The sequence below is a fragment of the Chionomys nivalis genome, chromosome 16 (genome assembly GCF_950005125.1).
Source record: "Chionomys nivalis chromosome 16, mChiNiv1.1, whole genome shotgun sequence".
NCBI lineage: Eukaryota > Metazoa > Chordata > Mammalia > Rodentia > Cricetidae > Chionomys > Chionomys nivalis.
Genome location: NC_080101.1, coordinates 8,007,649 through 8,035,321, shown reverse-complemented (window position 1 = coordinate 8,035,321; position 27,673 = coordinate 8,007,649). Strand labels below are relative to the sequence as shown.

Here is a 27,673-nt window from a genome sequence, read left to right as displayed (position 1 = left end):
AAATAATATTTGCCAGAGACAAAGGGGGATATACTCCATAATAAGTCAGCTCATCAGGAAGACATAGACGTTTCTATATTTACCAGGCATAGCTTAAGATACCTAAAACAGAAACGGTACAACTGAAAGGAGAGCTAGTCATGTTCATGTTAATGTTAGAAAATATAAGCTCCTTACAGGGCCTTCAGACTGTAGACAAAATACTAGGTCATAAAATAAAAAATAGAATTTAAAGTACTAAAGCCATGTAATATAATTTCTAATCACAGTAGAATTTAACTAGAACTCAAAAGCACATAGCTGGAAACACTTGTAAATGAATGAAGTATGGCTCTAATCTATGAGTCAAAGAGCAAAGAGGAGCTCTCCAAATACAAAAACATAATGAACTAAATGTGAATACAACTGTAGTGTGGTAATTTGGGGCAAACTGTTGAAGCAGCCCTGTAGGAGATGATGTGTACCATAAATGCACACATAAGGAGGAAAGGTCTCAAAGCTTGATCCTTAAGAGCTCAGTGCAAGATAAGAGAGAAAGAAAATAAAGATACAAAAGTAGGCAAATGCCTCCCTAACTGAGGCAGGAGGATAATCATTTCAAGGCCAGTCTCAGGTGTGTAGTATAATCTTATATGAAGGGGAGGGAGAAACAAAATCTTATTGAAAACAAAAATCAGTGAAGCAAACAGCTGGATTTTTTTAAAGCATCAATAAAATTAACAAGCTTCTGGCAAGACTGTCCAGGAGACACAAAGCTACCAGCATTTGTAACAAACAGAAGACTGGCTTACTGTAGATCTTGAGGTACAAAAGATAAAAGAGTGCTGTAAATAGTCATACCACATAGAGATGACAACACAGATGAAGTGAACCAGTTTCTCTTTAAGCAAACCATCTCAACCCACCCATTCCTGTAAATTCAGATAGAGTGGTTCCTGGCCACGATTCAGCAGCCCAGCAGCATCATTAAGAACCAGTTCCTCTCTATCCTGTTCCTCTCTTCAGTCCTTGTATCCTCAGCCTTGTGATCATATCTAACAGAACTTAAATATCCCACAGTAGTTTGGTGACATTGAGAGGTTTAAATATGGTCTTGGGAAACCCAGAACGTAGGAACCACTGAGCCAGTACAGACTTCTGACTCCCTTGTGGGATACAGAGCTGTGCTGGGGTGAGTGCTAGCAGGAATTGTTGAACTGTGGGTAGTCCTTGCCACAGCTACAGTTTCTTGACTGCATATTTTTCACTATGATTAACTTAACAAAAACGTGGAATTATTTGTTAGGGAAACCGGTGCGGTAGATGCAGAAGTGTATAGCTCAAAGTCTAGGGAAAGGTAGAAACCGCCACCAGAATCCAGGAACTTCATGTGCTCAGCACTGCAGAAGCTCTTGAAGTAACTAATTTGAGTAGTCCTTTAAACTGTTAAGGACATTGAATTCATAATTTAAAAGCTTCCTCGGAGCCAAGTGTGGTGACCCACACCTTTAATCCCAGTACTTAGGAGACAGAAGCAGGTGGAACTATGTGAGTTTGAAGTCCCTGTCTATATAGTGAGTTCTAGGACAGCCAGGGAGAGACCCTGTATCGACAAACAAAAAAGACTTCCTCAGAAGAAATCTGTATGGCCAGATTGCTTTGTTTTGTTTGGAGAATTCTAAATGTTTAAAGAAAGAAAGAAATACCAGTTCTAGACTGTCTTCCAGAAAGCAGAAAGTAAAACTTTGCTTTTTATTTTATGAAAATAACATTGCTCTTACACCAAACCAAAGACAATACAAGTAAAGGAAAAATACAGACTAATACTTTCTACAGACATAGACAAAAGTCCTCAACAGAATTCCAGCAAGTAGAATTTCAGTGTGTATACATGTATGTGCATATTTATAAAATGTATACGATCATGGCCAAATGAATTTCTCTAAAACAATTGGTGCTTGCTCGGCATCCAAAATTGAATCATATAACCTGATCATAGCAATTGATGCAGAGAAAGCATTTGATAAAACTAATCACTCACCCATGCATTTTATTTTTTTCTTTTCTTTCTTTTTTCTTTTTTTTCCCTTTTTTTTTTTGCAGGGGGAGGGAATCTCAGAAAATAATATTGAAGAGAATCTCTTCAAATCATTAAAGAGTGCGTACACACACACATCACATACAACTAAAGCTGATGGTATCCTTCATTACAAAAAAAAAACCGAATGTCATGCCCCTTAGTTCAGAAACGGGAAAAAAATACTTGTTTCTGCTCTACTGAACATGTTGACGGAAGGCCTAGCCTGCACACTATTATTAGAAAAAAATGAAGATGTGCAGCTCAGAACAGAACAAATAAAACTGTATTACATCAGTGGGAAAATCTCCAGAAAGTTGCAAGGTAAAAGTCTAGAATTATTAAGGTAGTTTAGCAGGGTTGGCGGATTCACGATAAACACAAAAATCAATTATATTTCTCTTAAATACTAGCAATGGAAACATGAACTTTAAATTGAAGTACTGCCTATAGTTACACAAAGATGTAAACCTGAAAGTCTGTATAGCAGGTTTGGCATATGGCTCAGTGGGTAAAGTGCCTTGACTTGGCAAACAGAAGGCCTGAGTGTGAATAGTGTGACCTATAGAAAAGTCAGACACTGTCAAACATGCCTGCAACCCCAGTTTTGGGGGCTGGAGAGGGCATAAAAAGAGGCAGATCCCAGGAGCCAGCTAATCTAGCCAAATCATTGAGCACTGGGCTCAGTGAGAGATACTGTCTCAAAAAAAATAAGATGGAGCTGGGCATGGTGGCACACACCTTAACTCCCAGCACGTGGGAGGCAGAGGCAGGAGGATCTCTGAGTTTCACGCCAGTCTGGTTTACATAGCCAACACCAGGACAGCCAGGGCTTCGTAGAGAAATCCCATCTCAAAAAGAAAGGAGGGGGGGAGAGAAAGGGAGGGGAGGGGAGGGGGAGAAGAGGAAGAAAAGAAAAAAGCTTAAAAACTAAGGTGGAAAAGCAGCTGAGGGTGATGACACCTACACTCACATGTACCCATATGTGCATATTACCAAACACACAAAACTAAATGTGTGTGTGTGTAAAACCTCAAAAACTAAAAAAGTAAAAGATCTAAATAGATGGAGAAACATAGTGTGATCCTTGTTGGAAATATTTAGCTTCTTAGTGATAACTGTGGTTGTTTGAATGAAAATGCCCTCACCCCCCCCCCCCCCGTAGAAGTAGAAAAAGACAGAATCTCTTGAGTAAATTGGGAGCGTGGGGATCATGGGAGAGGGCAGAAGAGGAGGGAGGAAGAAAGGGCAGCAGATAAAAATATATAGCTCAATAAAAACAATATAAAAGAAAAAAAAGAAAATGGCCCCTGTAATCTCATAGGGAGTGACATTATTTGAAAGAATTAGGACTCATGGCCTTGTTGGAGTAGGTGTGGCCTTTTTGGAGGACTCGCGTCTCTGGAGGTAGACTTTGAGGTTTCAGGCTCTCACACCAGGCCCAGTATCTATCTTCCTGCTGCCTGCAGATCTGGGTGTAGCACTCAGTACTCTCTGACACCATGTCTGCCAGTGTACCCTCATGTTCTCCACCATGGTTACAATGGACTAAACCTCTGCAGCTTAGAAATCTCACAGATTCAGCTGACTTAACAAAGGCGCAGGGCACATCAGTGATGAGACCTCCTATAACAAAGGGCACTGCTGAGGCTGAAGGCAAGTCCTGGGAGCGGACAGTAAATCAAGTATAAAATCTTCAGCTGTATCAAAAGATAAACAGAGAAAGGCAGGACACTTGGTACCTAGGCATACTTGCCTCCAAAGGAATAATCTCACTCTCATAGGAATAATTCTTAAAAGGAAAAATTAATAAATTGACCATCCAGAACTTGCTATCTGTAAAAGATTCTTAAGGAGATAAAAAAAAATCAGCTCTGTACACCAAGAGAAAGCACTCTTTAAGCCCAGACGTGATAAAAGATTATATAATCTACACTATGAAAATTAAAATCTCAGCTGGATGGTGGTGGCTCACACCCTTGTTCCAGCACTCAGGAAGCAGAAGCAGGCGGATCTCTGAATCAAGGCCAACCTGGTCTACAGAGTGAGTTCCTGGTCTGATAATGCTCCATAATGAGACCTTGTCCTCGAGGAGATAGCACTACACCTACCAATAGCCCAAGTGAGAGAGTGACAGCCCCAAATGCCGGTGGGGAACGAACGGAGACTCTGCATGACTCACACGTGGCTGGTGGGACTGAGTGACATGGCCACCCTAGAAAACATTGTAGCAGTCTACATTAGTATGGAGTTACCAAGCAACCTAACAGTCATACCCCTGGGCACTTACTCAGGAGAAAGTATCTACACAGAAAACCAGAGATTGGTATTCATAACAGCTTTATTCATAATAGTCCCAAGGTAGAAATAACCTGGTACCTTTGGGTCTAAGAAAACTTCCTTACTAAAAAATAAAATGGGAAAAACTGTTGATATATGAAAATACTGGATGAACCTCCGGGCACCTGAGCTCACTGAAGTCAAACACCAAGCCTAGTACACTGTGATTCCTCCTGCCCTCTTCCCTTGAGGTGATGAAATTAGAGTCCCTAGAACAGATGAGTCACTACCAGAGCCCAGGAGGGTGTTGCATGGGAGGAAGTGCATTGGCTATAAAAAGACGAAGGTTTACAGTCTGTCTTAGTCACTGTTCTAGTGCTGTGAAGAGACACCATGACCAAGGCTCTCCTAAAAGGAAAGCATTTAATTGGGGCCTAGCTTACAGTTTCAGAGGCTTAGTCCATTGTCGTCATGGTGGGGAACATGGCAGGCAGACATAGTGTTGGAGAAGTAGCTGAGAGTTCTGGTTTCTGATCTGCAGGCAGCAGGAGAGAGAGATTGGGCCTGATAATGGGGTTTTGAAACCTCAAAGCCCACCCCCGATAACACATTTCCTCCAGCAAGGACATACCTTACTTATTCTAATCCTGTCGAAGAGTTCTACCTCCTGGTGAAATATATGAGCATTCAAATATTTTATATAAGCAGCATTTGTATCCTGCAGATGTCATGATTTTATTTTTCTTTATAGTTGAGTAAAACTTCATTTGTTTATCAGATTTTCTTCATTTATTCTTCTGTTGGTGGACATCTAAGGCGGTCCATTACCTGGCTGTTGTGAACAGTGCGGCATAAACACTGGTGTGCAGGTGTCTCTGGTAGAACTTGAACATTCTTTGGAGGCCAGGGAAATGGCTCAGTGACTAAGAACACTTATGCTCTTGCAGAGAGATGTCTTGGATTCTATTTCCAACACCCACATGCTGGCCTAAGTGATTTGTGATCTAGCAGCAGGCAATCTGATGCCCTTTCCTGAGCTCTCTGGACACCAGGCAGGCATGTGGTGCACATCATACATGTAGGCAAAGCGTTCATACGAGTAAGTAAGTACATCTGACCTTGCGATGTGCCCAGGAGTCCTTTGCCTGGGTCACATCTTTGTTGTTTTTAGCGTATTGAGAAACCTCCAATAATAGTTTCACAGGAGCCGTCTAGTTCCCCTGCCCGCCAGCGGTAGGTAAGGCTTCTCCTCCCCACATCACCAGTGTGTGTTGCCTTTGGCTTTCTTAGGATTAGGCACTTCAGCTGGGGAGGGTTGGGAGTCTCCGAGAAGTTTTAATTTTTCTTCTTCTTCTCTCCTCCGTTTTTTGAGACAGGGTTTCCCTGTGTAGTCCTAGCTGTCCTAGAACTCACTCTGTAGACAGGCTGACCTCGAACTTAGAGATCCACCTGCCTCTGCCTCCCAAGTGCCACCACTGCCCAGTTTTCTTCTTAGTCTTTTTACTACTTGTTAGTTCTTTTTCTCCCATATATTCATTTTACCTAGAAAATTAGAAATTAGAAAAACAGGGAAACCCTTAGAGTTGTGGAAAGGAGCACCTTGACTTACGTGCTCTGTCTTGATCTTCATGACACAGATGGAGCAAATGCTAGTGAAGAAAAGATCCTTTCCACTGCTGCTTGGAATGTAGAGTACTGTGGCCACTGTGGAAAGAGCAGGAAGCCAGAAGAAGCTAAGGCGGGTTGGCTCTAGCCTCCAGTGGTTGTCCGTCCTCTACCTCATCCCAGAGTGGCCCCAGCAGCACTGCCTTTGCTAGGGTTTGAAAGCCACGGTGTTCTGAGTCCTCTTGGAGTAAATTATACAGGATCCAGATGAAGTTACAGAATTCATAGGAGGTCTCTATTTAAGCTTCATAATAGTAAAATTTGCCCGGTGTTTTTATAGGACTACCCTGTCAATGTCTGTTTGTCCTGTCTCAGTGTGTCTTACCCTTTAGGGCTCACATTATGCATGATTTGCAGCTAATTCACTTTTTAATGTTTGTTGTAGTTAATCAAGGTATTTAATTGGCTGAAGAGCATTGCCCACCACTCACTTACTCTGCAGTACTTGCAGGGTTTCTTCTGTAGAGCAGTGCATCTCAAGCCACACACTAGTGAGGGATGGTGCTGAAGTTTGAACCAGAAGAGCCTGGTTCTGCTGTCCGTGGTATACTAGTTTCAGAGGCGTAATTACATCCCAAATCCATAAGCTTTCTTCAAAGAAATTTAAATTTTAAATTTTTCTAGACATAACTTGAATTTCTTTTAGGAAACAATATAAAGCTAAATATATTATACAATATAAAATACTCAGTGTAGTGACCCATAGTAAGCACTTCATAATTATTGGTTATTAGCACAGGCAATTTGATACATGTAGTTGCTTTTAGCATTTGAGAAGAAAATTAAACAACAGTTTTGGTTACATCATGTTTCCCAGCTCAAAGGGAACACTACAGGTCATTTGCTTGCAGTACACCTTGTTCTCTAGCATTTGCTCAGGGTACTTGAAGAGTTTTTCTGAAGTCAGACTTAGCAGATGATGTCATTTCTGTCCTGCCACCAGGTGGCAGTATGGTACACAGGAAATCAATGTTAGTCTGCTGAAGACACTTTATTTTCAGTGTTTTAACTTAAAAGCTGTAAAGCCATAATAAAAATATGCTGTACGTCCCTGCCTCTCTCCAGTCAGCTCTCAGAATGTTTTGCATGTTGTCTGCTAGGACCCATTGCCACCCAACACTCAGCTTCTGTCAGTTAATGCAGGAAGCCCCTTTTCTTAACTGCTTTGGCCTAAACTGTGAGCTCTTGTGCTCAGATTCTCCCAACCATCAGAAACTATGTCCTTTCTTGTTTGTATCTTGTGCTCGACACTTACCAGATGCCCTTGTCAGTGATGTGTGCAGTGCTCAGCTTGTGTGTTAGCTGAGCTTGTACCTGACCCTAGGCCTCATTTATAGTGGCTCTAAAGCCAAGGATGGCTTTCCGCTCCTAATCCCCCTGCCTCCACCACCAGTGTGCTGGGATTAAAGGGACCACCGTACCCAGTGTATGTGGTGCTGAGGATCAGACCCAGGGTAGTGTGTACGCTAGGCATGCTTCTTCCCAACTGCCACACCACACCCCTGCATCCATCATGTTCTGTGGTTTATATGTTTAATTTGTGCTGGCTGTACAATCCTTGAACATTTGCCTTATTCTAGGCAAACCACTCAGCTAACTGCTGCCAAGGGTTGAAAGATTAGTGCCTGAAGTAGAAGACAAGAAAATGAATGTAACGGACTGATTGTAGCAATTAGTCAAAGACTGGTGATGGAGAACGTTCAAGATTCCAGTGCTGAATCCGGGTGCTCTGCACGGGAGCCACGGATTTCCAAATCCACTGGCTATAAGACGTTGTCTGTGTTCATAAGCACGTATGTGCAGAGCACTGGTTTACAGAGAGTGAATCTGTCATCATTTTCTCAGCTAATCTTTGCCCAATAGCAATATCAGTTTTTCCTTGTTGTTTGACCCTTTCTTCTTAGTAAGTTCTTAAACGAATTTTCCCTCAAAGAGACATACAGTTCAGCCAGGCACTGTGCCATTTGAATGTAGTCCCAGGAGACTAGACAGAGAATCACGAGTAGGAGACAAGCAAGGCTGCCTAGTGGGACCCTGACTCACAGAACAAAGCCAAAAACGGTGTTTATATTTGTAGTTACTTCCTGTGTTGCTAGGAAAAACTGCCTTACAAAAGCAACTTAAGGAAGGAAGGGTTTATTCGGGCACACAGTGTGAAAGTGCATTCTCGCAGGGGTGTTAGGGGACAGAATCTTGAGGCAGCCCTGCCACTCTATAAGCTCAATCCTGGTGCTCACTGAGAATCAGTCTGCAGCTGTATGTCCTTTCCTCTATCCAGTTCACAACAATAGCTGTAAAATGGTGCTGCCCAGGTCATGGTGGCTCTTCCCACCTCAGCTACCTAATCTAGATGACCCCTCTCAGCCTGCCCAGGGCCTAAACTACTCTACATAACTCCTCACAGGCCAGCCCAGAGTCTAACCTGATCCAGATTATCCCTCACAGGCCTGCCCAGAGGTTTGTCTCCTGGGTAATTTTAAATCTTGTCAGATTGACAATATGAACCAACACTTGGAAAATACCCAAGACAACTGAAGTGGAATGAAGAGTAAAATTAGAATTTTTCAACATATATTTATTCTTAAGTGTATGAGTGTTTTGCATGTATGTGTATATGTTTACCGTGTCTGTGCCTGATACCTGCAGAGGACAGAAGAGGACACTGGATTCCCTGGAATTAGAAGTTACAAACAGTTGTGAGCTGCCATGTAGGTTCTGAGAATTGAACCATCTCCATTAAAATTACCATTTTAATCCCAGCCAGATTATTATGAAATCACTGTCTATTTCTTATTACTGAAATTTTTATATATTGAAAGGATAGATTTTATCTGTGATCCCAGTGCTATTAACTGACCACCAATGAGCCTTAATAGTGTTGGCTTAATTTTCATTGTATTTGGGGAATCTCCCACTTTAGCCTGTAGCTGTGTAGTTTAAAATGGGTGTGCTGATGTCTGCATTTGTCATGCTGGATTCCACATTGTAAGGAATCATTAAAACCACTTAGTAGTTGCCTAATAATATACAGTAAATGTTATATTTTTTATTTGAAGTATCTAAAAGTATTCTCTATATTGTACTCAGAAAGGTAGAAAACATTTTAGTGTCTTCAGTGTGGAATCAGAATTACAGAGTAAAGGTGGCATTATCCAAAGACTGCTCCATTTACAGGCTGAATTATAATGAAAAACCATAACCATCTATATATTTCAGTTCAAAGAAAATTAATTTCATGCCTCCCAGATATAAAATACATCTCAAATATGTGTTACAACTATGTTCTTAAAAGTGCTTAATAAGGTAGTAAATACTGCTTAGGGAATAAAGTTAATATGGTAATGATAAATTTTACATAGCATAGCTTTCTTATGTCAGTTTTTAAATGATTTCTCATTGAGTTGATAAAACAACAATTCGCTTAACCTCAGTGAGTCTTTGTATACTAGGTTAGGGTTAGAGTTGTTTGTTTCTATGAAGTTACAACACATATGCAGGACCACATAGTTCAGTCTAGCAATACTAATACTGCATTCTCACACATGGTGCCCTTCATAGTGGGACCTTGTAGTCTGTCTGGAATTACGTTAGCATGCACACATGGGTGCTGTGGGAGCACCTTCCGCTCCTTCAGCCAGTAGCCCCTAAGATAGCAGCCCACTTGGGCGTGGTCTCTTATACTATAAATGCTGCTATAAAGCTTGCATTCACTCTCGCTTCCGGCTGCTAGACTGTTCCTGTTCCCCATTCGTGCAGAGGACTGTGATCTAGGACAGTGATCTGTGAGTCTCCCCAAATAAATAACCCTTTATTATACGTAATTTTGAACTAGTGTGGGATTATTTTGTAACTTCCATCATCACGTGGGTGCCCTACATATATAAGGCCTTGTAGTCTGTCTGGCAGTGTTAGCATTTACACACATGGTACCCTACATACATGGGACCTTGTAATCAGTCTGGCATTGGTGGCATGCACATGCATAGTGCTCTATAGAAGGGGTTGCAGCCTCACGAGTCTTTGTCTCTTGATTCAGTTAGCCAGGTTTCTGAGGCCATTATTGTAATTGGCTTGCTATTAGAAATAAAGTTCAGGTTTTACTTTTTTATAGGGATAGGGATATCATTAGTTTTGAAGAAAACGAATCAGTTCTTAGTTGACTGAAAGGCGATTTCTCCCACCACTGCAATGCCAGAACACACGTGAAAAGCAGGCTGACGTCCTAAGTGCCTGTGGATCATTAGTGATTAATCCTTCTCATTTTGCAGCAAATTCTCATGACCCTCTGTGATGATTCACACAGCCACTTAGAATTTATGCATATTCATACCTCTGTGTTCTGCCACAGTCATTCCGATCTCCTTTGCTGACTGGGGTGTGCTTGGTACAGTAATTGAGCTGTAGTAGATTGATTACTCCAGGGAGTGGTGAGGCTTTTAAAGGTGAAAATGTATCAGTCCTGTTAATTGGGAAACAAAAGCTATGATAGCAACTTCAGCAGTCAAATGTTTCCAGTGTTGAAAAGAGGGGAGTTATGATTTGTTCTCTCCATGAGCGCTTAGCTTCTCGGCTTTTCCGTCAAATCTGTACTGGTGGTTCAGGAAGAAACCTATGAATTTTCATCAGATGCCACTTGAAGATGCCTTCCTGCAGAATACTGATTAATACTCTAATCTATTTTTCTCTCAAATCTGATAGTTTAGACCCTACCAGAATTTGTATGCCCTCTGTAGCACTGGTAATATTTACATAAAATACCTTAAATAGTCTACATAAACATAGGATACTTGTGAGTAGTTTACAGACTTAATTTTGTGAATAGTTCCTCACACTAATTTCCTGAATATAGTATAGTAGTGAACTGGGTAGGAGAGAGCAGAGCTGTTCCACACCAACAGTATGCCTTTGCCATCTGAATCGCCTTCTTTTCCTCTTTCTTTTAAAGATTTATTGAGAGAGAATGTGTGAGAGAGAATGTGTGAGTTTCTGCCACTGTGCTGCATACATTAGCTCCCAGGTGATGCGCCCTCCCTTTGGTCTCACTGTTGGAGTGCTGGGCCACCACATCTGGGTTTTGAACTATATTCCCAGGACTGAGCTCAGGTGCTTAGTCTTTCTGACAAACACTCTGTCCTGCTGCACCATCTCCTGGCCTGCCTCTGACTCTGTCGTTCAGGCTCTATAGTCTGGCAGAAGCAGTGCCTCTAAAGTCAGCTAGTGCAAACATGCTGGCACGTGTAAGATACCTTGTTGACTTGGAAACGTGGGCTAGTGATATAACAGACACTTAGCCATCTAAAGGACAAAAGTTTGGGCTACAATATGGGGGACCCTTGAAAACATGCTGCGTAAAACACATATAATTCAACCCCATTTCACTAGCCCACGTTTTAGTTTCCACTCACTTGTGGGTGAAAGCTCATGTTGTTCTTGTATTCTGGCTGTTATGAACAACAGAGCTAATGATGCAAATGAGGTTTGGCATGCATCCTTGCTTCCCTCAGGTTAGAGGAAAAACTTGCAATCTTCACCAGTGAGGATGCTGTCAGATGTGCCTTGTCTTAGATCAGCAGTTGGGGATCATGACCCTTTGGAGATGCATGACAAATATTTACATTACAATTCATAACAGTAGCAGAATTACAGTTATGAAGTAGCAACAAAATAATTTTGTAGTTAGGGGTCACCACAACACAAAGAACTGCATTAAAGTGTCCTTAGCATTAGGGAGGCTGAGAACCACTGTGTTAAAGGTCTCAGCGTTAGGGACGCTGAGGACCGCTGTGTTATCTTGTTATATTAAGATGATCATGGTTTTTGCCATGTATTAAGGATATGAAATAATTTCGTGTGCCAATGTTATGTAGTGTCAAGAACATTGTGTGTGTGTGCGCGCGCGCGCGCACATGCGTGTTTGCGCGGACACTTGCACATGCACACACGCTTGTCTATAGAGTTCGGAAAGTATTTCCAGCAGTTTGTTCTCTCACTTTAGGAATCAGACTTAGTTTGTCAAGTTTTTATGTCAAGTACTTTTACCCTCTAAGCCAGCTCTAGTCCTATAGAGTTCTTCATCACCATCATCAGCATGGTTAGAGCAGGGTGCCCATGCAGGGCATCAGATCCCATGGAGTTGGAGTTACAAGTGGTTGTGAACAACCCAGTATGGGTTCTGGAACCAAAAGTGTTTTTGGAAAAGCAGCAAGCTTCTTAAACCCATGAGCTTTCTCTTCAGTCCCCATAGAGTTTTCATACAATGTTCTTTTACTGTTGTGATTTTGAATCATACAGACCTATTTCTCTACTTTATTTTTCAGGCATTTATTAACACAGCAAAAGAAATTTATGAAAAAATCCAAGAAGGGGTCTTTGACATTAATAATGAGGTATGTACATGCAAATATTGTTGACCAAACATTAATTTTGAGTTGACTTCTACTTAGTATTGAAGCCTTTGTTTGTTTGTTTAATTTTCCTAAAATGGGTGCATTGATCACTCATTGCCACATTAGTTATAGCAATCCTGTAGCTAGAAGCCTGGGACATGCATTACAGTAGGCAGGTGCTTATGTTACCTTATGTGCATAGTTCAGCAGTTACATGTACATGTTCTAGTAGAGGGTGGCTTCATGAAATTTGATTAAAGGAAATGGCCCTGACTATTCATTGCAAACAATGAAAAATAATGTAAATTCCCTTAGTTGTAAAGAAAACCTGCATTTATCCAAATGTGCTTACGCTTTGGGGAATGCCGTCCTAGCGTGTAACTCCATGTCCTGTGGACTGGTGCAGCCTTCTCTCTTCTAGCCGGAAAGAAGGCAGTTCCCAATTTGGAAATGACTATTAAAGCAAAACACATTTTTCAGGAGACCAAATAAATGCATATAATTAATTAATAGTTGGCATGGCTTTCGCTAGTGTTATTTTGAGCATAATTTGGTCAACATGATTAGGATAAAGTGTGACATTTTAGATGACTGACAATGTCCTCTAGCTGTCATTTTCACTTAAACTCCCCTCCCTCTCTGCGTTTATCCTTGTTTCGGAATGTTTATGCAAATAGAGCATGTTGTTACTTTCACATAAGCATTGTGTTACTTTGTATCACGACATCTAAGAGATGCTCTTGGCCTGTACTTCACGAGGCAATCAGCTGCACGCCTTAGCTTTCCAAAAAGTACTTAATGTTTTTAATGAGGAATAGCACAGGTTTAAATCTTTTCTTTAGACTTACATGGCAATACTTCTTGAGTTAATTTAAAGGTGACACCATTCAGAGACTAATGCCCTATAAACTGAACAGTAACTGGGCCTCTGTTTACAGGGCACACATGTTGTTTCTGTCTGGTTTCCTAGAGGAGCTGACTGCTTTGCTGTGTCTTCTGTGGCTTTGACTGTAATGTGCTGTCAGGAGCCAACAGGCCATGCTATGTATTTGGCCTGATGCCAAGATTGACTTCTTGATTCCTCAAGAAGTTGCTAGCAGCCCAGAGGGGGCAGAACCAATGAGCCATGGGGCATGCTTTTTATTAAAGAGGAGTCAAAAGAGCGAAAAGAAACCACATCAGCCGCTGTCAATATGGAGCCAGTGCCAGAAGCCCCAAGGCTGCTACTGCTGCAGAGTAACTGCCAAACACCATAAATCTGAGATTTACTGTGACGCAAAGTTTCCTTAACAGCTTAATTTCTGGAGCTACTGTATTACTTTTCTCAAAGTGTTGTATTTTTAGGTAAAATCCACTTGAGGGAGTGAGGGTTGAGACATAGGTGTGAGTTTGATGAATGAAAGAACCACTCTGTGTGTGGGTTCTTGGCAACGTGCCATGTCTTCGGGGCTCATAGAAATTACTGACGACACAGAACACTCATGTCCCCTGAGCCTGCACAGCTGATTCAGCATGGAGCAGAATGCTGTCTAGAGGGAAGATTTTACGTCCTCCAGGCAGCAAAGACTTTGGATACTTTTACCCTTTAATAATCATCCCCTGTACTAATTATTCCATGTCTTCATTATGAAACTCTGACAGGCAGCGTTATCTGGGCTCCACTGACTGGTACTGTAACAAACTCTTCTCAGGCCTCCTTCCTCTGTCTTCTTTTCACAACAAGGAACCACCTGGTTTCAAAAATCTACTTGAAATATGTTTTAGAGTTGTTTGGCAAAATTAAATCACTCTGAATTAGGTGAATTTTTTAGAAAAATCTACTTAGTCTACTTCCTGGATGGGTCTGATTTTATTTATGGTCCTGTTCTCTTTTACTTTAGGCAAATGGCATTAAAATTGGCCCTCAGCACGCTGCTACCAATGCAACACATGCAGGCAACCAAGGCGGACAGCAGGCGGGGGGAGGCTGCTGTTGAGTCCGTTGTCACCGGCTAGCTGCCCAGTGGAGCCACGCACTCTGTCCCCCTCTTTCCTCGTGCCCAGCTGAGACATGAAACTATCTGAAATGGCTTTATGTCACAGGAGACTTTAATCCTTCAGATTCTTGTATAACTTTGAATAAATGGTTAATGTTCACTTAAAAAGACAGATTTTGGAGATTGTATTCATATCTATTTGCATTTGATTTCTAGGTCAATTGATGTGATTATTTTTGTTAAATGTTGTCTTGTGCCCTTGACTACGAGCTGAATTGTATTAAACACTACAAGTCATGGTGAGTATTTTAAATCAGTTTGTGTAGTTAGGTTTCCCAACATCTGTGGTTACCTAATGTTTAATATGCTAGGACTGTCCTCAGAAGGTCTGTCAGTTCAAGGATATAAGGAAAAGCAGAAGGACTCTTTGAATTCTGTATTTATCATTTGCTTTCTGTATATATAGTTTAATAACCTGCTTGGGTGTGATTTGCCAAGCTTGAAGTCTAATGCATTTGCATAAACCCTACACTGTTCGGAGCTTGAAGCTACAGAAGCATTGTTAGGAATTGCTTGGACACTGACTTGTAAACTTTTTGACATCGCTAATGAGCATGCTCATCTCTTCTTGTCACTAGTCCAAGAAAAATAAGCTTATTGTATTACTAAAGGCTGTGTGTGTTAACCTGTTTTAATGCCAAAAGTTTGCTATTTGTCCACAATTTCTTGAGACGGCTTCACAGAAGGATTTGTTTGCCTTAATGAGTGCTATTGGGTAAAAACAGTGTGGTGGGTGGGAAGGGCAGAAGCAGAAATCCCAACACTAAGCGACTCCGAGATGAGTCCATGGAGAGGGTGCGCCATGCCACTTTACCTTCCCTTAGACACATCATGTTCCCTTCCAGTCACACAATTCTAAGGATATTTTTCACGCAGGACAGTTTGTCAGCCTTGATGTACAGTGACTGTGTAAAATTTTTCTTTTCAGTGGCAACCTATCTATAATATTTCAACTATGGTAAGCTTACTGTCTGTTCTGAGGGGATGTGATGAAAATAAATCTACAGATGGAAATCCTGTTCAAGTAGAAAAGCTTTAGTCGTTTACTCTCTGTGGTGGTTTTATCCTTTCTTTTTCTCCCTTGGTCTAGAATGGAATTGTTTCAGCAGTGCAAAATAAAATCCTGTGTATAAAAGTGTCCTTTTCATGATGAGCACGTTTTTAAATATATTTGATAGTTCATTAACACCTTTTACATGAGTTCCCGCATATTTTCCTAGAAGGTTGGAATGTGTAACCCTTGTGAAAGTGTAGAAGGCCTCACTGGTAGGACAAAAGAGCATGTGTGCCCGTAGAACTTAAGCTCGGAGTGAGACCCTGCGCTCCTACCTCCTGCTGGCTTTCCCTAGAGATCCAACAGCCCTGTCCTGGCTTGTCCTTGCTCTCATGGGGAATCACCAGATGCTGCTAAAATGCTGTTGTGTGGCACAGAGAAGGGAGCAAGAACTTGTAGGGTTTGTTTGTTTTTTTGTTGACCAAGACAGGGTATCTCTGTGCTGCTCTGACTGTCCTAGAACTCTCTCTCTGTAGACTACGCTGGCCTCAGACTTACTGAGATCCGCCTTCCAAGTGCTGGGATGAAAGGCATATACCACTATGCCACGAGGATCTGTAGTTTTATGAGCATTTTTTATTTGAGCTCTTTCCCCTCAGAGTGGGCATAGCAGTCTACTGACGGTGCTGCTTTCTCATTACTGTTGCATAGCAAAAGCCCACTGTATTCCACGGGCCCTCGGATGTATTGACAGCTTTGTTAACTTGTCAGAAATTGAGGTGCTTTTTTACATCCCTTCTCTAACCACGATTCTTTCCTAAATCAAATGTGATACGATGGCTGTAAACAAGACTTGGTATTTCATGTATTCTAGTCCCTGCCAGAGGCAGAGGCAGTAGCACCTGATGGACTGCTGCCTTTCTCTGCCGACCACCAAGGAATGAGTATGACCCGAGCACTTCGTGACTCACAGGAAGTGTTGTCTGTGCTCTGCACTCTTGGCTAGCCTTCTGTGCCTATTACAACTAATGTAGTATTGGGACCCTGTTGACTCAAACTATAGTTGTGCTTTTGTTTGGTTTTTGATCAATTTTTATAGCATATATGGTTATATTTTAATAACAAGAATCAGGCATGGAAACAAATGCAACTCTAGTGGTCAGCACGTAGCATCCAAAATTAGAGTCTTCAATGAAGACCTTGTGGCCGTTTTTCCTCTGACTTGAGTCAGTTGGATGAAGGAGTCCCATACAATAGAGGTGCTGTCCAGCTGAGTCTGTGTTTCAGTTTTGTTTGAAACCTCTCTCTCTCTCTCTGCATCTCGGGCTAGCTGTTAACTCACAACCTGTCTCCTGGCTAGCTAGAATTACAGTTGTGTGTACCCATAGCCAGCTGGCATTTCCTATTTGCTTTTAAGGACATTCTAAAATAACCAGTTAACAGAAAATGTGGGTCAGTAAAATAAATTCATAAACAAAATTGCTTGCCATTTGTTCAGTTCCAGAGAATTGCCTGGGCATTTATGTTCTGTCTAGCGTGTAACACACAAGTGAGACCACCTCAACAGGTGGAAAGAAAAGACATGCACTCCCCCAAAGTTATCCCCTGTTCTCTGCACATGCAGTGTGAGCTGCATGTGCCTGCCATCATCTCTCAGCAAATAAAACTAAAACAGAACTGTAAAACAGGAAAGTAATCATGTTCATGAAAGGGTCAGGTAGTGGGGTAAACCATACCACAATGGGTCTGATTCCTCGGGAAAATGATTTTTCCTGGCTTAGGAACAATCTCTTTGAACTGAGGTAGATAGGCAAGCAGTTTAGATGGGCTTTGGGATTAATAGAGCCAGCCCAGCATGGCTCCTGCCTTTGCCATATAATAGAAAACATTACTGACTTGTTTGAAGTCATGATTATGCAACTTTACTTGAAATGCCAGAATACATAGTAGTATTCATTATTTTTGTAGACATGAGGCTTGCTCCTAAATATTAAAGGGCAAAGAACCAAAAATCTGAGAAAAAAATGAAATTTGATAATTCATAAAGGAAATTGTATACCTTTTAAATGTGAACGTGGGGGTGAGGGGAAATGGCTCACCAGTTAAGAGTGCTTACTGCTCCACTCCAGCACCCGTAAGGCCCCTCACAACCATTTGTAACTCCAGTTCCAGAGGATCTGATACTCTCTTTTGACCTCTGTGGGCACATAGTGGTGCACATAAATACATACCAACAAAACACTTACACATATAAAAAAATCTTTTTTAGAAAGTTTAACTCAGGCAGTGATGGCTCATGCCTTTAATCCCAGCACTCAGGAGGCAGTCAGGCATGGTCTACAGACAGTTCCAGGACAGCCAAAGCTACACACACACACACACACACACACACACACACACACACAAAGCCTGTCTTGAAAAGTAACAATAATTTATTTAAATTTAATTTTATATAACTTTAAATGCAAACATGGAGTCTAGTATGTAGCTCAGTGATACAGCTCCTGCCTAGTAAATGTGAGGCCTGAGTTTCGTCCCTGGTAACCCCCCCCCCAAAAAAATGTTTTTAAATATAAAGTAAGTTAATGGGTGTGTTGATTTACTTCATATTAATATTTTTACCCTACTAGCTTTGTATCTGAGGGTTTCTAGTGCTATGAAGAGACACCATGACCATGGCAGCTCTTACAAGAAAACATGTACAGCCGGGCGGTGGTGGTGCACGCCTTTAATCCCAGCACTCGGGAGGCAGAGGCAGGCGGATCGCTGTGAGTTCGAGGCCAGTCTGGTCCACAAGAGCTAGTTCCAGGACAGGAACCAAAAACTACGGAGAAACCCTGTCTCGAAAAATCAAAAAAAAAAAAAAAAAAAAAAAAGAAAGAAAACATGTATTTGGGGTGGCTTTCACAGTTCCGAGCTTCAGTCCATTATGGCAGGGATCATGGCAGCATGCAGGCAGACATGGTTCTGGAGAAGTAGCCAAGTGTTCTACATCTTGGCTTGCAGGCAACAGGAAATTAATTAACTGAGACACTGGGCAGTATTCTGAGTATAGGAAACCTCAAAACCATCTCCCACAGTGACACACTTCCTCCAGCAAGGTCATACCCATTCCAACAAAGCCACACCTCCTAATAGTGCCACTCCCGATGAGATTATGGGATCCAATTACGTTCAAGCTTCCGTACATTGTATACCTTATTACACAAGATTGAGTTTTTGTTTTTTTTAATTCAGATAGAGGACCAATAAAATGGTTCATCTTGTAAAGGCACGTATAGCAGGCTCCCAAATCATGTTATGGAGACTTCTTATTAGTTATGAATGCTCAGATTTATTTTAACTATTTATCTACATTTTGCCTTGGGGCTTTTTGTCTTTATGTCCTACTCTATGTCGGCTGGCCCCAGGCATCTCCCTCCTCCTCTCCTCTCTTCTCATTCTTTAACTTTCCTCTCCTGCTTTTTCTTTCTGCCAATGTGCCCCACCTATCCTTTCTCTGACTAGCCACTGGCCATTTCACTCTTTGTTAGATCAGTCAAGTGCCTTAGGCAGGCAAGGTAAAACAGCAACACATCTTTGCATAAATAAACAAATGCAACACACCTTTTCACAGTTAAAGAGAGCGCAACATAAACAAATGTAACACATCCTTGCCCAGTTAAAATAATATTCCACATCAGGAACCTATCACCAAGCTTGCCATTTTAAATTCAATCCCAGATTGCACATGGTGGAAGGCAAGAACTAATCCCACAAGATGTCCATGGATCACTTGGATAATAAAGCCCCCTTATATTGCTATTGTAGCAGCAATTCAGATCTCTTCTGAGACCCCACCTTGATAGCAATACAGAAGCTTGTGTGCACAAGATACCCTGTGGTGCTGGGAGTGACTGCAGTTATGAAGTAGCAGTTAAAATGTTATAATTGGGGGCCACCACAACACAAAGAATTTTATTAAAGGGTCTCAGCATGAGGGAGCCTGAGGACCACTGTTAAAGAGCTGCAACATTAAGAAGGTTGAGAACCCCTGACTCAGGGATTCAAAGCCCTTCTCAGAACTCACATGGTGACTCCCATCTGTAACTCTAGTCCCAGGGGATCTGACACCCTCTTCTGGCCTTGATGGCCACTGCCACCACACAGTGCACAAACATGCATGCAAGCAAAGTATTTACCCATACACATAAAATTAATGAGTAACTTCTGTTGGGTATAAGAAAGATCAAAACAGAAAACGTTTTATAGACCTCTGTAATTAAATTAGGCAGCTACTCTGCAGTTTGTATCATCAAATATATTTGCATAATTAAAACTTAAACTTGATCCAGGCAGGGTGATGTATGCCTGTGATCAACACTCAGGAGGCAGAAGTAGATGGTGAAATCAAGGACAGCCTGGGTTCCCTGTCAAGAGTCTGTCTATGAACAACAGCAGAAACAGCTGAACTTGGGGCTTGAGGTATATAGCTCACTGGCATAGTACTTGTCGAATATACACAGGCTCTGGGTGGGATCCCCTAAACCAACACACACATGATTCCTTGATAAATACCTTTTGAGATAAGTTGAACTTAGCTGGCCACTGACACAAGCATGTAATCATGGTTGCTTGGGAGGTTGAAGCAGGAGAATATCAAGTATGAGTTTTTAAACCACGGAGTTACTTCAAGGTCAGCTGGGTACTTAAGTGACTGAGACCTTGCTTCCAATGGAGTTTAAAGGTGAGTCTGCAATGTAGCTAAGTGAGAGAGTGCTTCTCTGTCATGTACAGAGTCCTAGATTTAATCCCTAATACTGAAAAAGAGACATAGTAATACATTTCACACACATACATATGCACAAATATGGCTGTGTGTGTGTGTGTATGTATGCCTTTGATGCAATGCCAGCAAGAACACGGAACCAGAAAGTTGACAGTAACTAGAGAGAGCAGCTTGTCATGGAGGTGGAGCTGCAGCATCACAGCCGAGAACAGTCCACCACACTGGTGCAGCTGCGGCCACTGCAGACCCGTCATGGTCATCATCTTGATGTCCTGCTGAACCAACCCCTGAGCCGTGATGACCATTCCCTGCTCACTTTGTGAACACCCGCAAAGACCTGGAGGGAAGTCCTTAGGACCTGCTAAACATGGCCTATTTGGTGGTGCAACCAAAAACCTGACATTTTTCCAGAACTGGTTTAATTCATGTTCACGGGCATCTCTAGTCTCATTTTTTCCATTCTTTATGACTGAAAAAAAAAATTACCATTCTGTATAAAAAGCAAATGTTTTCTCTGTCCGCTCTTCACTTGATGGGCACCTAGGCTGGTTCCATGGCTTCCCTATAGTTAATAGTGCTGCAGTTTCCCTCCCTTCCCTCTTCCTAGTCCTCCTCCCACCTCTCCTCTCCCCAGAATCAACTCCCCTTTTCCCCTTCAAAACAACAACAATAAGAAGAGCAGGACTCCCAGAGATATCCCTGAACATGACCTAACAAGACACAACAAAATTAGACACAAACTCTCATTTCATGGCTGGACATGGCAACCCAGTAGGTGGAAAAGGGCCCCAAGCGGAGGCAGAAGAGTTGGAGACAATCCCTACTCCCATTGTTGAGAGTCTCCCAAGAACACCAAGCTATACAACCATAAGGTATATGCAGGGGACCTGGCTCAGACCCATCAGGGTTGGTCACTTCAGTTTCTGTAAGCTCCTATGAGCCACTATGTTTCCTGATTCTATGGATCATGTTCTCATGGTGTCCTTGACCCCTACCTCCCCATCTTCTGCAGGGTTCCCCTGGCTCTGACTAGTGTTTAGCTATGGGTCTCTGCATCTGCTCCCATTGGTTGCTGGACGTCATCCCTCCGAAGACAATTGGGCTAGTCTCTGACCTATCAGTATAGCAGGATAAATCATTAGGAATCATTTCATTGACCTTTTTTCCATTCATGTTTGGCTCTATTCTGGGTCTTTGCACTGTCCCGCCTCTGGGACTGGCTGTCCAGGCAGTGTCCGACATGGACTCTGGGACTGGCTGTCCAGGCAGTATCCAACATGGACTCCCTCTCATGGCATGGGCCTCAAGTTGGACCAGTCATGAATTGGTCACTCCCACAAGTTCTGCTCCCCCTTTGCCCCAGCACGTCTTGCAGGCAGGACAGATTGTAGCTAGGACAAAGATTTTGTGGTTGGGGGTCACTCTTGGATGATCCAGAATTTGGGCTGGGATATGATGATGAGAAGAGGGGGTACTGTTGGGGGAAGGTTGGTCAGGCTCTGAGGGTGTTTGTGGTCAGCCAGCATAGGGTTACCTGGGGTTCTGGGTACGGCATGGTCTCTGGTAAAGCAGGGGGTTTCAGTCAGGGTTGTGGGTTGGAGTATGGTCGCTGTTGTTCATTTTTTAAAGAAACCTTCTCCTGACCTCTGCTAGACTGGTTGACATCTCCATCAGCAGTGTAGAAGGGCTTCCTTTTGTCCATATCCTCACCAGCATTTATTATTTAGTATTTGTTTGTTTGTTTATTGGTTTTTCAAGACAGGGTTTCTCTGTAGCTTTGGAGCCTGTCCTGGAACTAGCTCTTGTAGACCAGGCTGGCCTTGAACTCACAGAGATCCGCCTGCCTCTGCCTCCTGAGATTAAAAGCATGTGCCATCACCGCCTGGCATTATTTTTTTTATGACTGTAAGGCACAGTGTAAAATGCACGTGAGTATGAGGAAAATAACATTGACAATGGAGAAGTTATTTCAATCCCGGGGCAGGAATAAAGGAGTATGAACGAATGGTAAGAGGTTGTGGGCTAAGCATGTCATGTTTCTTATTTGAGATCCTGACTTCCTTTGGGGTGATTCAAATACTGCTAAGTAGTCACAGGCATTAATGACAAGAGTGGAGATAACTACCTTGGAGAAGGCCAATGCAGTCTTACGTTTGTCAATTAATTTTAAATTAAAATAGCCACATTACCATCCCGCAGAGAGAGCGTGCTGCAGAGAATTCACACTATGGAATACAGTGAACGATCACACAACCAACCATCAACCGCCCCCTTGCAGACTGATACCAACTGGGGACAGTCTGGGTCTGAGGCATAATCCTTCCCTTCCAATCGTGCCCTCAATTGGTGGGTGCTGTGTGTGGAAGCCGTCATTTTCACACTGTCTTTGGGGATTGATAGTGTGAGCATTCCTAAGGACTGTAACCACTGACGCTTCTGCCAAAGGCTGTAGGCAGAAACCTTCTTCCTCGGATCTTTCCTAAGGAAATGTGTAATGATAGATGATCATGGGCTTGTGTCACAGGACCAACCAAAGCAAGATGAGCGGAGCGATTGCAGAGCCTGCTGAGCCCTGCGGTCTTCTGAGTTGGGCCTGTCCGAGACACAGACCCACAGAGCAGAGGGCTCCCACAGCTGCAACATGGAAGGAGCCCCAGGAATCTGCAGAAAAGCTGAACCCCTCTAGCAAGCCTGCCCAGAGGCCACCCTTGGCACTTTGTTCTCTCCGAGCTCCATGTTCTGGGTAAAAGACCACTGGAGCCTGAGTATTTTACCAATCCCAGTTCCTTATGAATGACTGGCAAGGACAAAAAATCCAATATTAATATCCTACATTTGTTCAATTTCCCAAGTTCCAAAGCACTGAATCGGGTGGCTTACATGCACTTGGCTCTCATGATCTGATGAGGGTTTATTAGTGTATGACTTCATAAAGGTAAGTGTCCCTCATGACACTGAACCCAACAACAACTCCTCCTTCCCTGCACCTTTGCTCTCATTTTCTCACGTCCTCTAATCGCTTGTCCACATGGATATTTGAAGCGTGCTGGACCAGGGTTGAGGGCTGGGGAGTGTTGGCGGCCGCTCTTGCATCCTAATGCCCAGGGTTGGGGATTGCCACGTATCCTGATGTCCGTGTCATGGGTTCAAGGGAAACTGCATCTCTGGGTGCCTGTCACTTGGTGGGTGACATCCTGGGGCCATGGGTTCTGAATGGAAGCTGGTGTCTGGGAACCAGAAGCCCGTTGCCCACATCTAGCTCCTCAAGTCTCACATGGAGTTAGGGACTATTTTCTCTAAGATCACTAGTTTGCTTGCTCTCCCTATAATTGGTAAGAATGTGTGGAAGTTCACTGTAGAGACCAGAAGAGAATTTTCTTAAGGGTTGAGCTGTGCTCACCATAAGGACATACTGATGTCCCAATCTCCATACTGTGCCATGTGACCTTATGTGGCAAAACTCCTTGCCTGTAAAGCCATCCAATGTAGTTTCCTCTTAAGAAGACATCGTGGGCAGGACGACCATCACCTCACAGGACAGGGGCTCCATCCTCTCACAGGACAGGGCTGCCATCCCCTCACAGGAGGACAGGGCTGCCATCCCCTCACAGGAGGACAGGGCTGCCATCCCCTCACAGGAGGACAGGGCTGCCATCACCACACAGGGGGACAGGGCTGCCATCACCACACAGGGGGACAGGGGCTCCATCACCTCACAGGACAGGATTACCATCCCCTCACAGGACAGGGCTGCCATCCCCTCACAGGACAGGGCTGCCTGCATCCTCACCATGGTGTGCTCACCAGCCCCTGTATCTCCTTAAGATGTACACTCAGGCATGGTGTGGCGGCGCACACCTTTAATTCCCAGCAGTCTGTAGGCAGAGGCAGGCGGATCTCTGTGAGTTTAAGGCCAACCTGGTCTACAAAGCAAGTTTCAGGACAGCCAGGGCTGTAACCAGAGAAACCCTGTCTGGAAAATCAGACAAAGAAAAAGATGTACCCTCTGGTTAAGAAGGTCGGAGACTGCGATTGTGTGACTGCGCCTGCTTCTGGGTCAGGCTGTCACTCCACATCCTGGTCCTGCTCATCTGGGGACGGGTCTGGGGCAAAGCTGCTGCAGTGTGGATCAGCTGACGGACTCTCACTGGCTAGGGATGCTTCCTAACAGTGCCTAAGGGGCACATTCCTTCATCAGATTTTTTTTTAACTCCAATTTACTACTGAAAGAAGGTTTAAAAATATTTCACACAAAAACATAAAGATTTTGCTGGTAGTTCCCCAGTTACCTGCTTCCCAGCCTCTCTCTGTGCTGGTGAAAGCGCCCAGACACCCTGAACACTTAGTAACGCTTTAATTGCGATGTTCTGATGAAACAACATTGTTAAAGGAAGCCTAATCTGTTTAACTTGTCAACATCTAATTACTAAAGCCCAGAAATTTATTGTCGGGACAATTTGACTGTTTTGCTAGGAGTGACATCGGGTAAGATAAAAAGATAATTGAATGTTGCTTTTTATGTTCCTGTCTGACAAGGAGAGAAATGGATTTCACTGGATTCCAAACAGTTCTTGTGATCCATCACACATGGGGAAACTCTCATTCCTCCCGGGACCCCGGAGTCTGTGTAATCACCTCTCCACTCCACACTGAGAGAGTCTCCTGCAGACCATGTGACTGCCCACGCCAGCCACCCTCCACCACCCTCCAGGGACAGACGCCCTCCTCTGCCACTCCTGCACAACCCAACGATCACATCTCTGCTCATGCTACTGTGGAGAAAATATTTTTGTTTATACCACATGATGTGACACTAAAAACAGTTTTAAAGAGTTTGACAAAACCAAAGCCATACTGTCGGCACCCCCCCAAAACCCAAACAAACCAATGTGCCGCTTGCCATTTTATTCCTGGGACTGGCTTTATTATTTTTGGAACCGTACGGGACTTCTGTCAAACATGTTGAATGTTAAAAGGAAAGAGACTCCTGGCAAATATGGAAAGGCAATTACAGAAAATGCGCTGCTGGAGCAAGGGAAACATAAGGCAGGGCTGGGAGAAGTCAGTCCCCCCCCCCACACACACATCCAAAACACAGACGGTGGAATCACGTGGTAGAAAACTCACCACCCCAGCTCCCCACCATCTTCATTTTCCAGTTTACAACGGGAAAGGAGAGAGAGTGAAAGGACATGTCCCAGTAAATCTTTTTACTTGCCATAAAACAAGGGGGGGGGGGACTTGCTACTAATGAAGAGATTGCATTACATGGTTAAATAGTTTGCATTTTAATATTACCAATATTAATTCACTGAACTTTCAGGAGCATATGTCTGTGCACTGTTCGGGAAAAGCATGCTTACATGTAAATACCAGTTAAAGGATTTGATTTGATCTACTTAAACACACGAAGGCTGGAAAGGACAACTTGAGTCTTGAATCAACTGCAGTCCTCAAAGCTAGCAGGGGATCTCGAGAGAAAATCATCTGATGACGCGAACCTGAATCCTCAGTGCCTGCCGTTGCTGCCGTGAGTTCCCACCATGATAGACTCCTGGCCCTCTGCAACCAGAATTCCAAAGAAACTCTTTTCTTCTTCTTTTTTTTTTTACTTTTATTGATTCTTTGTGGATTTCACATCATGTATTACAATCCCACTCCTCTCCCTGTCCCCTCACATCCACTCCCTGCCCTTTTAACCCCCTCCCCCGTGCCAAAACACAAAAGGAAATTTAAAAGAAAAGCAAAACCCAAACAGCTCTTTCTTCATAAGCTGCCTTGGTCATGGGTGTTTTATCCCAGCAACAGAAAGTTAACTAGAAGAACTCTGGTGACCAGCAGGTCACATGTACTGACTGTGACTTTTGCCTTATGCTTTTTCATCTTACCGTGGAGCTCTGGGTTGGCTAAGTAGTAGAGACACAGGCCTTTATTCTCAGTGCTCAGGGGGCAGAGGCAAGCAGATCACTGAGTTAGAGGCCAACCTGGTCTACAGAGTGAGTTAGAGGCCAGCCTGGTCTACAGAGGAAGTTTTAAGACAGGATGGTTTCCAGGCTGGTTCATAAGAAGCAGCTGTAACTGATGAAGAGCTCAGCATCCTGTGGTGAAGCCTCCTGCAGTGCACTGGGATGGGAGGAGGGATGTCCTGACAGCCCCACCAAAGCGCCGCTTCGGATGGGATGAAGTCTAAGCTGAAGGAGCTTCCTGCTCCTCAAAATCAGCTGCCTGGGGAAGTGTTTTCTCGGGGCCCACAGCAGAAGTTAATACCACGGTGGCCTAAGGGGACCAGGCTACATGTTCAGCAGACAGCTGAACCTGGCAATGCCATAAACATTGCCCACGTGGTTTCGAAGGCACTAAAGATGCAAGACTGAGGCGGGGGGGGGGGGGGGGGGGGGGACGGTCACAGAGCACAGCTTGGGACAGACACTTGATTTAGATCCCTGCCATGTATGAAGCCCTAAAGGGGAAGCTTGACCTCCGGTTGGAGACAGCAGACTACTGGAGCTCTTAGGACTCATGGACGTTAACAAGGAGAGCAGCAAGTTTGGCATGGAGCTGGCTGAGGCCTAAGAGAGAAATTGTGTGTGCTTTACGTAGCAGCAACAGAGAGTTGGGACTGCCTTTTGTCAAAGCCTCATAGAGCCCAGCCAGTTAGATCACATGCCCCAGATGCTGGACATGGAATGTTAGGATTTGTGTTTACCTTGCTTGGTTTTGGTTTTGCTGTGACATGACTGTTTTATGTCAAGTTCTTCCCTTTTGGAACAAGAAAGTTTCCTCTGTGCCCTTATATGTTGAAATTGTGTCACTTTTCATTTTATAGGTCCTTGCAGTTAAGAATTTTCTAACAATTGCTTTTTATTTATGTGCATGTGTGTGTCTAAGTATCTGCAGGTACCCTCAGAGACCAGAAAAGGGAGTCAGACACAACCTGGAGCTGGAGTTACATGTGGTTATACACAAGGTGGGTGTTAGGAACCAAACTCTGGTCCTTTGTAAGAGCAGCAAGGCTCTGAACCCTGAGGTCTCTCTCCAGGCTCCGAGATTTTATCATCTTTAGGTGCTGGAATATGTAAAGACTATGGGGACTTTTGAAGTTGGACTGTATTTTACATTAGGAGAGAAATATGAGATTTCGGGATGGGAGAGAGTGGAGGTGGCTTATGGATTAAAGAAACATCTGTGTAACAAGCAGACAAGGTGCGGAGTTGTATGGCAAGTTTTAATTATCAATTTGATACCGTTTTGAATCACCTGAAAAGAGTCTCGGTGAGGGACTGTCTGGATCAGGTAGGCCTGGGGGAGCCTGTCTTGGTTATATTAATTGAAGAGAGAGGGCCCATCCTGTGTGGGCGGCACCATTCCCTAAGCAGAAGATTCTATACTATTAGGAGTAAGGAAAGAGTTGAACGTGAGTGAGCATGTTTTTACTCAGTATCTGCTCTTGATGGCAGATGTCATGAGCTGTTTCAGGTTCTCCTTGCC

The 27,673-nt window shown here is 43.3% G+C and overlaps 1 protein-coding gene across 1 annotated transcript in view; it reads left to right on the top strand.

The window, feature by feature from the left end:
* Rab2a (RAB2A, member RAS oncogene family) overlaps positions 1 to 15,561 on the top strand; it is a 71,047-nt gene extending 55,486 nt beyond the window's left edge. The window contains exons 7-8 of the mRNA XM_057790952.1: positions 12,319 to 12,387; positions 14,268 to 15,561. Of these exons, the coding sequence (XP_057646935.1) occupies positions 12,319 to 12,387; positions 14,268 to 14,363 (165 nt within the window). The 3' untranslated portion in view covers positions 14,364 to 15,561. The remainder of the gene's footprint in view (positions 1 to 12,318; positions 12,388 to 14,267) is intronic.
* Positions 15,562 to 27,673: the final 12,112 nt, after the last annotated feature.